Below are 12,995 nucleotides of genomic sequence, written 5' to 3'. Positions count from 1 at the left end.
ATTTACGTAGATCTTCTATCTAAAAAGCAGGCTTCCCTGAGTCTCTTACACAATGAAACTTTTGGGCACACATACTACATCTTTCATCATATCTTCTTGGTAGCCTGCAATTTAGCCATTCTGATGCCTGAAAATGATATACAGATGTGAACAGTATTATGAATGAAGTCATTTCAATGCCACTTACATAATTAGACTAAAGAGAAAAAATATGAAATAAATGTAGTTTTGTTGCCAATTCACAAATTGATTCTTTTATGTACTTTTTAATATAGATCAGTAACATCAGTACCGACGGGATATCTGTTTTTTAAAGTGTAATGTGACCACTGTCCAACCATAGCCTTCATTCTGAGTACATTAACCCTCATTCTTAAGTAAAAGTAAAGTGAAAGGGCAGTTACGAAGTTGAAGTCTCTGAGAAGAGTGAGCCCTCCTTATAGGACTTCCCTGAAAGTAGAAGGAGACAACTGCCTGAAATGACTGTCAAAATCACAGTTGGGTGTAGTTCAATGCAAGGTTCTGGGGAGAGATGGAATTATGGATGCAGTGGAACTTTTACTATATTTTATTGCCATGACAAAGAAATGTTTTGATGTTTTGGGTTGACTTTTAAAAACGCTTTTTGAAAAAAAAATCACATTTTGTGAAAATACAAGAGAATGTGATGTATCCTGCATTAGTGTATATAGTACAGAATGCTTATAAGTCTCTGCTTTTCTTATATTCTTTTGCTGTTGATGCAGTGGGGAAGGTAATAGCTGAATGTTTTAAAACTCTCGAACTGTCTTACTACTTGAACAACATTCAGGTTGCTCACACCTTGTATTGATTGCTTGGATCAGAATGGTACATGCTACAAGCAGTTCCCTAGAAAATGCTTTTCATTTTGCCTGACTCATCTGTTAGCATAATAAAATGATGAATTATAAATGTGTAATCAAAGTAGACTTTCAAGAACTCTGTAAATGATGTTATACCAGGCCAGGTGCTTTGTTGTAATTTCTTGAAAAATTCTCTGGAACCACATGGTATATGTGGCTTGAAAAATATAGGTAGTCATCTTGTACTTTCTATGCATGGGAAGTCATAATGGGAACCAGCTATCTCCTTTAATTTTTCAACCAGCTGCAGTCGTCTTTAAAGTCATTTACATGCTTAAAAGAATGGGTAGATACATGAGTACATGTTTCTTTAAACACGTTTTAAACCTCCTCTTCACCTAAAAGTTATCTTAAAATGAAATAAAATTCCATACACTATGTTATTTGGCTAGGTTGTTTTGCCGACTTTGGAATTCTTCTCTCCTTTTCTTCAACAATTGACTGTCTTTTTCTGTGAAGTCAGGGAGAGAAAAAATAAACTTAAACAAAAGAATAGTAAAAAATATGGTAAATATCATTTAAGCATATAACTTAAAAAGCTGTATGTGATCTAAGTTAATGATCCAGGATAAAATTCTGCAAGTCAGTTTTTTTCTTTCTAATTTCTAAAACATATGAACAAATGAAGTATAGTCATGGCATGTTTCCAAGCAACTCTGTATTGAACTTGGAAGTCATTCCTGGAAAAATTCTGGGCTGTCTACCATTTGTTTGTCAGAAAGCACATTTTATATATATTCAGTGGATGTTAAGGGCAGACACTTTAGATTGTGATTTTCAGAAATGAAATTGTTTGTTAAAGTCTCTTGAAAAACTGGCTACAAATCTGGAAAATCAGTACTAACATGTTTGCAATTAATCTTTATTGTTTTAAACCAGAATGATAATGATATTCTACACCACTTAACAGTTTTCATCTCAGACCACCTTGTTATTTTGGGAGATAGTCCAGTTGTGGAAGGTAAATTAAATATGTGCGGCCTTGGAAGTGCTTACCTCTTTGAGTCTTGTTCAAGGAGCCAAGCAGTCTGCCTAGGAAATGAAATTTACTTCTAAGAGGTGAGACTTTGGCATCCAACAGAGCACATGTTTCACTTACCTTCCTGTTATAATTTACTTGAATGTTGTAGCATCCTGTAGTAGATGTTTATTAAATACACATTAATCGATTTACCAGGAACAGCTTCTGTTTGAGTGCTCTACAGACATTCTCCAAGTATTCTGGAAGCGCCCTTGTGAGTTGAATACACATAGATATCACTCCACTTTCCTCATGACGATTTTACCAGCATCACAGCATAACAGGGCTGAAGGCACACCTATGGTTCCTCATTTACAAAGAAGTCACTGGCTAAAAATATCGTCTTTAAACCAAACGCTTTTAAGCAGCTAGTTAAGTATCTTGGTGAGCTTCTCAGCCTGCACTCATTTAAGTTCCCCAGTGGTTCTCAAAGGGCATGCTGTGAAATTTGGCCAAGAGAACCTCGAATTACGCTTGTAGTTGCAAGTGCATGTGAAACTCACACAGGAATTTGTGTGCATGAGTTTTCCGTGAATTATATGGAACTTACACTTGCAATCACACATGTGAGTCTCCCAATCCCTCAAAGAAAAGAATAATACTATGCCATGAGCAAAAAATGTTTGAGAACCCCGGAGGTACGTACTAAGTTATACTCTTTTTAAAAATTTTTGATAAGTTTTAAGTAGACCTCGATTCTATTTGCAGTGATAGGACTTTAGTATCATTTAAAGCAGGCTATACTCAGGTGTGTTTTGAAACTGTTGGGGATATTGCCCTTGCCATCTTATAACAGGACCTGCACAGGTGGTGACTTGAGCATCTTGCTTCATGTTAGATATTGGATGCCAGGCCAGAGTTTGTGCAAATTTGACATGGAGGCTTGAAGCTGCTACTTCACTGGGTAAAATACCACAATTGTAAACTCTTGTCAGACTGTGAAAACCGAAGTATTTTTGACCATCAGTCAGCATTCTATTTCAGGTTTCGGCCTTCTAACAATGTTACTTTTTTTGCCTTAACGGTGTTTTCCCGTGCTGATAGGTTGTTGTATATTGACTTTCTATGCTCCAGAAAAAATCTGACCACATCTCAATTTAGAATGTAGTTCTTACATTCGGGACTTATAACTGCTCTTTGTTCACCTGGAACAGATTGTTTAGAAATGCCATTTACTTTTAGAAAACACAGTTTAATTTGAAGAGAATTTTTCTCTTTTATTACATATTGTAACTTCTTTTGAAGATACAGTATGGGTCTATGATCTACTTAGATACATATTTACAACTTAACTTCCTGCCACTTTGGAACTAACCTCCCAAAGCCATTAATGTCAAGTATACCTCCATTTTATAGATCTATATTTGCCATGCCAGGTTCTTCTTTACTTATCTCATGCCACACATCTGTGTGTTTTGGGTTTCTAGGATGTCTTATGGAGGGGTGTGAATTTTTTCCTCAGACACGAGAAAGAAACTTTTAAACACTTTGTGAAGTACTAAAGTTTTCAATTAGACATTCCATTCCTGAGTACTGTGACTGGAAATAATGCTTGTTCTTTTGTCCATGTTGCGAATCTCAAACTTTCAATCTGTAACTCCTGTCAGATAGCCCATGTGGAAAAGTTCTCTTATTTCTTAATATGCCCTACCATTGCTATTTTGTAGCCATGATACTTGGAATTGGGATTTGAAATATGTTAATATCAAAACTGACCTCTTTTCAAGTCTTAAGTCCTTTGGGGTTTTCTTTTAATATCATATTCTGTGTTGGGGCAGTTCCACTCTTCTGGTTATACTGTATATTGTTGTACTGAGAAGAACTTTATTGGTGCATGGGTTTGTATGTACGTGCTTGTGTGTGTGTGTGTGTGTGTGTGTGTGTGTGTGTGTGTATGTTTGTGTTTTAAAGGTAATGCATATTCCTTGCCCCTTCATGAGTCAAGGAGTTCTTTTCTCTGAGGTTCTGTGTGATTTGCTCTAATTCATACATATAGCCTTATGGGTACAGTGTTGATTTTTGTGGTTATTAAAAGGATATACCCTTCTTGAATATAATTGACTGACCCAGGAGATTTTCACCATAGTGAGATGCTAGAAATTTTTCTTGTAAAGTGTAAATGGTAATTGTTTGCAATTCTATAGACCAGATGTTGCTTTGGCTTGTTGATTTTCAAGAATTTTGTGCTGTAAGAGGGTCAAAGTTGTGCCAATTATATAAAATCTTACTGATTTTTGAAGCCTACTTGTAATGCATTCATAGATAGTTATTGTGTGTTAAACTTTACTGTAACAAACATAAAATTATCTATTCTCCTTTTGTCTCTGAAGGCTTCGACCGCTTTTCTCTTTCAGAGTTAAGTTCTACACAGTTTGATGACTGAATGAATTTTTATGTTTCTGTATGACTAGATATTTCTGAAGTTTGAGCCTCTCCTATGTTAGCTTAACAATGGTTGTTTTTATTGAAGTATTATCAGTAATGTAACTTTTAAAAGAATTTTGATCTGTGATTATAGTGCCACATGTGGCTACAAATACACCTAGCATAACACACAATTCCACACATGGCATTCTGAATCAGTAGTAATAAATATTATTAACGTATTTTCTACAAGTAATGCTCTTGAAGTTATCCAGGCTGACATACATAATTTTAAAAATCACAAACTTCTTATCTACAGCACAATGATGGGCCCTACCTCTTTGGGACTGAATGACCAGAAATTGTACCCAACACTTGGTCATTTTATTTGCCTAGCCTTTTGTCTCATAGTCAAACAGTACTTGACTAAGAAACAGAAGGAAATGATGATTCATATTGACTTGTATCTTTAGAACATAAATCCATGGAGAATCTCCCATTTTACCAAAAATCATCATTTTGACTTTTGAGACCTAGGATTCTGTGCTCTATAGAAACTTGATCTAAAATAATTTTATTCACCAGTTGACCTCTCTGTATCTTTGGCAATGCATTTTCTTGGGTATATAACACATTACTAACATTATTCCAGATTGAATATGAGGCAATAATATTGTGTTAAACTACCAAATAGGATCACCCTCAGAAGTTCCCTGAATTAATTGCATTTTGCCTTCAGAACATGACAGCTGAAATGCTGTGAATATTTGGGCAGTCCCACTTCTTTCTTTGTATTTTGCCCATTGAACTGATCATTCAGCTGACATCATTATGGTTGCCAAACCAGTGTGAAAGATGGAGGTTGCTCAGAGTCAGATGTTATCCCAGTCCTGAAGACAATTTAGATCTACAAGTGATGCTGCTTTCAGAAATATGGATTTCTTCTGAAAGTGTGTTCCAGCCTTTTCCCATGTTTATGTGCTTCGTGCAAACTCGCTCTGTCTCCCTTAACCCTTCGGCTCTGTGTTTGTCCCTCAGACAAGTTGGATGGCCTGAGGACTGGCACTAAGAGGAAGCGGGACTGGGAAGCAATTGCCAGTAGGATGGAGGATTATCTTCAGCTTCCTGACGATTATGATACCCGAGCTTCTGAACCTGGAAAGAAGAGGGTGAGAAACTTTGTCAGTTACTTTTCCTGTGTGCTGAAAGACTCAGCTTTATTTTAGTAGAAAGAATTAGACAAGTAATAGTAAATGTTACATTATTGAGCCACATGCTTTTATTTCTGTAATCCAAAATATTAGATTCCGTGAATCCAAAGTACTAGAGAGACCTAAAGACCTGTCAGATGAAATGCTCAAATGATCTAAAAGCGTTGAGAGTAGAGAACTGGAAATGGGATAGTGTCCTGTTTAAGGCAAGTCGATAAGCATTTATTAAACACTTATACATGCCAGTCAATATGCTTATTGAGATAAAGTGGAAGTCTAAGAAGAGAAGGTTGGTGCAATGTATTTAGAAAAATAGCTAGAATTTATAGAGGCACAATGTAAGATTGTTTTTATATTGGCTTTAAGAGGAAAATCAGAAGATTGTGTTCTGTACATTGAGAACCCTTTGTTAAATGAAATATTATTTTATAATACTTGAATATTAAGAGGAACATTATAAAGCTTACTGCTATCCAAAAACTGTTGTAAGAGGAAAAATATGTATGTGTGTATATATCGTATATTATATATATGTATATATATCATTTTATATATATATGTGCATATATGTATATGCATATATCAACAAATCTCTTACAGCAGATAACATAAGAAGAGTGTAACACAACCATTTCCATGCTTTAATGGATGATCTGTAGTCGAGCTTACTGCCTTAGTTGACCTCCAGGCCATTGTCCGTTCCCATACTCTTCCTTTAGATTTGTGGGGATTCTTAAAGGGGAAGGGAGTAGGACTGGCAGCCACGTCTACACTCCTGTGTAGTGATTTGTACTGTAGAATTCTCAGTAAATCAAAAGTATTTCCCTGGGAAAAGGTTATTTACTGGAAAGACCCCTTTAGTGATACTGCTTTGCAAATCTGGTGATAATGAATATTTTCTCTAGCACATTTTGTTCTCCGTAATACAAGTATTTGATTGGATGGGTTTTTTTATTGTTGTGGGCATAGCCATAACTTCTGTATCCGTATATGTCATCACACAGCTATATTACAGGGCAGAAAGCTTTCAAAGGCATGAAGGATACACACATATGCGCGTGCACACATGTATACATATAAACACGCATACATGTACGCATATATATGTGTGCACAGGCAGACATAGAGACATACACATACACACATATCTATCACATTTCTCTTTTCCCTACTGTAGTCCAACCCTATATAGAAGCTGTGCTTCAACTGCATTTCAGAACCAGGTCTTGCATCCTGGGAATATAATTTCTAGCATTTTCTGTCTTGTGTTTTTCGGTATAATGAAATTATGCCACAAAATAATTAGGTAGTCCTGTGGTGTCTGTCATTGTTATATTTTAACAAAATGCTTAATTAAAATGGAATTTGTTTTAGATTTAAGTAAAATTACTTCCAAGTAACACAGATATTCATTTAGTCAACGGACATTTCTTATAATAGTTATATCTTTATTTTTTATTGTTCTATGTGTTCCTCTATAAAGAAACTAAATTTTTAGTTCAAACTTAGATAAGCAGCTGTTTTAAATTATGGTTGTAAATAAGAGTGGTTATATATAATTTTCTACTTTCTACCCCTTTTTTGAATTGCAGGTTTTGCTTTGTTTGAATTTTATGATTAAAAAAAAAAGTCCAAGGGAGCAGCGCCTTGCAATGGAAAGGTCCCTAGATTTGGAGTTGGAAGCTTGGGTTTGAAACCCCTTAATGTGACTTTTTTTAATTTTTTTGAGGCAATAGAGGTTAAGGAACTTGTGCAAGGTTACAAAGCTAGTATGTGTCTGAGGATGGATTTGAACTTAGATCCTCATGACTTCAGGGCCAGTGCTCTATCCACTGTGACACCTAGTCTCCCTCCCTCCTCCCCCACTCACCCACCCCCTGGCCACATGACTTTCTAGCTTTAAACCTGTCATCCTATGAGCTTAAGCTGTTGGAGGTCTGGATATATTGATAGCTCTGTTGATGCTACCAAAGCTGTGGCTTTAATTCATGGGTAAATTATTTATTCTAGTAACCCCAGTCATTTGACTCACAGGTTGTGTATCCCTGATCGTAAGGGAGATTGAGCCAAAAAAGGCTGTGGGTGGATCAAAAGAAATCCAACATCTCTCATGGAATAAATTTGAATTACACATAGGTTGCTAGCATCACATGCAGAGAAGAGCATTATTCACTAGGCTTTTCAACAAAGCCAGTGGAGGAGATTGAACAAAATGTTCCGCACTTTGAAAATTAACTTTTCAAAGGAGAATCAGGAATAATTAGCACCACGTATACAGAGTTTTCTTTTTATTCTTTTTTTTTCCTCTGCTTGATAGTATTTTATTTTTTCCAATTACATGTAAAGGTAGTTTTTAACATTCCCTTTATAAGATTTTGAGTTCCAAATTTTTTTCTCCCTCCCTTCCCCACTCCCCAGGATGGCAAGCAATCTGATATAGGCTATACATATGCAATCATATTAAACATATTTCCACATTGGTTATGTTGTGAAAGAAGAATCAGAACAAAAGGGAAAAAGAGAGAGAGAGAAGATAATATGCTTCGATCCTGTGCAGATTTTTATTCCTGTTGTGGTGTTTTTCTTTGCTATTCAGAATGTTCCTAGGCTACCTACCTTTATCTGTATCAGGCATTGCTCATAGAGAGCAAACTAATTTCAGTATCATCTTTTTAGATGATAATTAGCATTCAGAAAGCAGTGGTTTACCCCCAATGAAAATGTGAAAAATTCCCAAGTCAGAATAGAAATAACTTTTGTCTCCTGTTTCACAGCCTTCTTTTATGAGTGTTCTGATAAATAGCTTTACCAAGCATAAGGATTGTAGAAATTGATGTGTGACGTGAAGCTGTTTCACATTCATTTTCATTTCAAGAGCTCTGTCAGTGTTTGCATACCGTATTATTATACCTACAAGTTTTTTAAATACTGGAGCAGTAACTTCAACAAACACAACTGCCTCCTGTGTCTGATGTAGCATGTTGGGTACTGAAGATACAGAGACAAAAAGGAGATGGTTTCTGCTCCCAAGGAGTTTCCATTCCATTGGAGAAGATTTGTTGTTAATATTCTTCGTAATCCCCAAATATGATAGATTCTGTCCTAGAGCGGTTACTGGCATAGGAGAGGAAATAGGATTCCTGTCTCCGAGGCCAAACCTTGCCACTAATTAACATCATGTTCATTATCATTTAATTTCTCTCTTGGTCTGTTACAATATCCTCCTTATTGATCTGTCTTCCCCAAATATTTTCCTTTTCCATTCCAACTCTACTCAGCTGCAAAAGTGATGCTCCTAAAGCCTTGGTCTAACTGGATTATTCCCCTGCTCAAAAACTTGTGGCAGATCATTATTGCCTTTGGGATAAACTATACACTCTTCTTTGACATTTAAGCCTTTGTAATCTGGCTGCTGCTTCACTATTCAGGTTTATTCCACAGAAATACTGTTTACAAACCTACATTCCTACCAGACCATCCTGCTGGCAGTTCTTCACACACAACATTCTGTCCTTCATCTCTGTACTTTGGCACAGACTGTACCCCTGCCTGGAATGTACTCCTTTCTCAACTCTGCCCCTTAGAATCCTGAGTCTCTTTCAAAACTTAGCTCAGGGGCTCCCTCCTGTTGCCTTTAACCCCAGCCACACCCCTCCCTGAAATGACCTTGTATTTGCTTTACATATCTCTTCATTTTTACTTATATATGTACATATTGTTTTCCTAATAGTATTTGAGCTCCTGCAGGGACTGTTTCTTTTTTTTTTTTTATTTTTAGTTTTCAACATTCACTTCCATAAGCTTTTGAGTTTTAAATTTTCTCCCTTTTCTCCCCACCTTCCTCCCCAAGACGGCATGCCGTCTGATGTAGGCTCTACATATACATTCCAATTAAACATATTTTCACATTAGTCATGTTGTGAAGAAGAATTAGAACCAATAAGAAGAACCACAAGAAAGAAGAAACAAAACAGAAGAGAAAAAAAAAAGAGCCAGTAGTCTGCTAGTTCTTTCTCTGGATGTGGAGAGCATTTTGCAGGGACTGTTTTTTTTTTTTGTCTTTGTGTCTCCAATGCTTAGCACAGTGCCTGGCATACAGTAGGCACTTAATAAGTGCTTGTTGTTGATTGATCTTTTCTTCTCTTTAAATAAGTATGTTAGTGACTATACTCTCTCTTTTTCTGTCTCTGAGATATCAAGAGGAGATATTTGAACACATCAGAAGTATAGTAATAATACTAAGCATTTCATCTTATTTTTATGGCAATTACTATATCAAGGTTTATTCAGCCTATCTTTTCTTACAGATGTGCTTATTTTTTAATCATGGAGTTAGAATAGAAAGCACTTTAACGTTCTATGTGTTTCTACTATATTCAAAATGAAAGCTATTGTCTTATGAAGTGTTTCAAGAATTTACTGTCCTGTGATTCAAGGAGAAGAGCTTCTACCATTCTTCCTTGGATTAATTCTTTTATGTTTAAATAGGCTTCATTGTTTAAATCACTGATTTTAAGTTTATTTCTCCATACCATGGGCTATTCAGAGAAGGGAGGAAGCTACTTATATTCTTACATATTTCTTCTCCAAAGGCCCAGCCTAATGCTTTGTTCTTTGTAGGTAAGATGGGCAGACTTGGAAGAAAAGAAAGATGCAGATAGGAAAAGGGCCATAGGTTTTGTGGTTGGACAGACTGACTGGGAGAAGATCACAGATGAAAGTGGTCACCTTGCTGAAAGAGCCCTCAATCGCACCAAATATATTTGAGACTTAGTTATTGAATGGAGTCCTTATTGCCTGTAAGGTAAGAGTGTGACATTTTCTAAACAGTCTGTAAAGTAGTTGTTTCTGCCTAAAAAAAATGACTGCATCCTTTCCTAAGAGGACTTGCATACTTTTCCAGTTCTCTAATAGTTACTTATGCTAACAAATCACATGCCTTTGTGGGTAATGGCCTATAAATGAGGTTAAAAAGGGAAGCAAGTTTGTATAACTCCGTCCCTCCTCCAAACACTTGATCAGCAAGAAAACTTAGATCTGCTGTAGACTTTTCAAGAGGATATAGTGATGTAGTACCATCGTTTTGCAGGATTGTACTTTTTCTCCTGTTACGTTATGCTATATGACACCCCTTTCTTTTCTTTGCAGGATGATTGCTTTTAGGCACTCTGAAGTCAAGGACTCATGGAGATCCTTTGGGGGTCACATCGCTTCCAAGTTCAGTTTTATGTTTTATTTCTGCTGCTTTAGTTTTTACAAGTTTCTCTAAATATTGGCAGATGATCTCGTGTCCCCCAAGAGGTGTTAGAGTCTTGCTGTACCTGAGCAAGATGCGAGTTTTCTTTTTAACTGTTTTGGGAAGGGAGGGATTGATAGCTTAGCTACTAAAGCCAGGGTGGGATCATGGGAGAGATCTAACAGAAGATTTCCTCCACTGTACAAAGTCACAGACTGTATCATCATTGCTTTGTGGCCGTTTCCTTTTTATACTGTATGTAATTGGTAGCTGATTGTACTAGGATTAAGAACAATAAACTTTCACTATAAAGCCAATGAGGTTCATGGGCTATACAGCATGGGCCCCTTTCTCTTGTTTTTGTTTTTGTTTTTTCATTTTATTTTTTGTATTTAATGTTGTGTGTCCTTAATGTGTGCTAGCTTTACATACCAAACTTGTTTCCCTTGACAGTTGCAGAGCTCAGTGATTCTGTAGGACCTACATATTGTAAACATAAAGCTCAATGTTTGAGCACACATTGTTGTCTTTGTAGTTGACTTCTTTATCTATCTTTGCCTCTTGATGACTGGTAGTGGTTAATTTCAAGTTACTCATTAGCTCCCTGGAGAATATCTGTTCTATAAGATAACGTTTTTCTTTTTTGTCTTCCTCTGTTCCGGTGTGTCCTTTAAAATCTTAGTGGCCAGGACTGATATGCTCCATGGAGCTCAGTAGGATGTTGCCTTAGTGCTGAGCTTGAAGTACTGATTTTTTTCAAACAAAATGCTAGAAAATTGTATGAAGTGATGAGGAGTCCTCTGGAATACAACCCTGAAATGTCTGGGTTTCTTGTCCTTACTAGAAGACTCCTCTTCAGTGAACTCTGCCTCCAACACAAAACTTAATCTTGTTATAGGTATGCCAGGCTATCACCTGGAAATTTCCCAAGCTAGAACCCAAATACCCCTCCTGTCTACAGAGAGAAGAGGACCTCTTTTTACTTTTTTTTTTTTTTTTAAAAACAAAGGGAAAAGTCATTTTTCAGCCTAGGTGTTGGAGAGGAGCTTTCTTCCCAAACAGCATTCCCATTTCACAACCCAACACAGCAAGTCGTAAGTTTGTTTCTAAAAAGCTTGAATATTTAGACTTACTTTCCTTTACATATACAGTTAAGAAATTGTTTTGTTTGCTTGTTCACATTCAATATGGTGTAAAAAGAACTAATATTTGGCAATTGGATAGTATCATTTTTTGGACAAGATATTAATATACTTGAAATTGTAGCCCTGAAACACTAATTTAAGGTGAAATCCTTTTCTGTACTCTTCTCTATCCTGCAATGCTAAATGTTTAAATTTAAGATGCTTCTAAGTTCTTTAACCAGTCAATACTGAATGTATTATTTGCTACATTAAAAAAGAACCACTGTTTGTAGTATTTAATAATCCTTTCTCTGTTTGCTTATTGATCTAATATATTTCTGTTAACAAGCTCTTTTAGCCTTTTTCATTATGTTTCGATGAAAAACTTTTCACAGGGTGAATAATAGAAAATATCTCAATGTTTGTGCAAGGACTCAATGTTTATTTTACAATTTGCCATTTCTACCCAGTGTCTGTTTTCATATAAAAAAATAAAGCATCCAGAATGGGTACTGTAATTCAGAAGAAGATATAGGCTTACTTTATTTCCACCAAGCTCATCTTACTGCCGTGGTTTTTATTTTTGTGTTGTGATCCACTGTTTCTTACTGTGTACAGAGTAAAAAGTGGCCATTGCCAATATCTCAGAGTGGGCCCTATTTTGTCCTTGCAGGCATGTTTCTCTTTCTGTGCTTGTGTCTTCTTATGCAAATGAACAACAACAACAACAACAACAACAGCAACGACATTCCTGCTTCAAAATGCTTGCAGGATCAGAACAAGGCACCTCTCTAGAGATATGTTAAAAAGATTTGGGGAATGAACCCAAATCATTAACCATTAACGGCAAAGCCTTTCCTAATTCACATGAGATTGGTGCAAAGATTTATTTGGAGGTCAGAGATCAGATAGCTACACCTGAAAGAAAGTAAAATTGACTTGGGGAGCTGACTTTGTGGCTTTGCTATTCAGATTTCAGAGTGTTTCCCAAATTGCCACAAGAAATTCATATAGCATTTGCCTTAAAAATGTGTTATGGGATTGTGAAGTTCGTAATAGAAAAAAATTGAAAGAATTTTAATGAATGCATTATGAGTGGGAGCAGAATGAATCAGAAACAGCCATAGATGTATTGGAAAATACATTAAATATAAT

At 36.1% G+C, this 12,995-nt stretch overlaps 1 protein-coding gene across 1 annotated transcript in view; it reads left to right on the top strand.

The window, feature by feature from the left end:
* YLPM1 (YLP motif containing 1) overlaps window positions 1-12,259 on the top strand; it is a 59,177-nt gene extending 46,918 nt beyond the window's left edge. The window contains exons 19-21 of the mRNA XM_027844731.1: window positions 5,308-5,438; window positions 10,101-10,284; window positions 10,629-12,259. Of these exons, the coding sequence (XP_027700532.1) occupies window positions 5,308-5,438; window positions 10,101-10,247 (278 nt within the window). The 3' untranslated portion in view covers window positions 10,248-10,284; window positions 10,629-12,259. The remainder of the gene's footprint in view (window positions 1-5,307; window positions 5,439-10,100; window positions 10,285-10,628) is intronic.
* Window positions 12,260-12,995: the final 736 nt, after the last annotated feature.

The sequence above is a fragment of the Vombatus ursinus genome, unplaced genomic scaffold, assembly GCF_900497805.2.
Source record: "Vombatus ursinus unplaced genomic scaffold, bare-nosed wombat genome assembly UNPS02014945.1, whole genome shotgun sequence".
Taxonomy (NCBI): domain Eukaryota; kingdom Metazoa; phylum Chordata; class Mammalia; order Diprotodontia; family Vombatidae; genus Vombatus; species Vombatus ursinus.
This window is presented reverse-complemented; position numbering and strand designations above follow the sequence as displayed.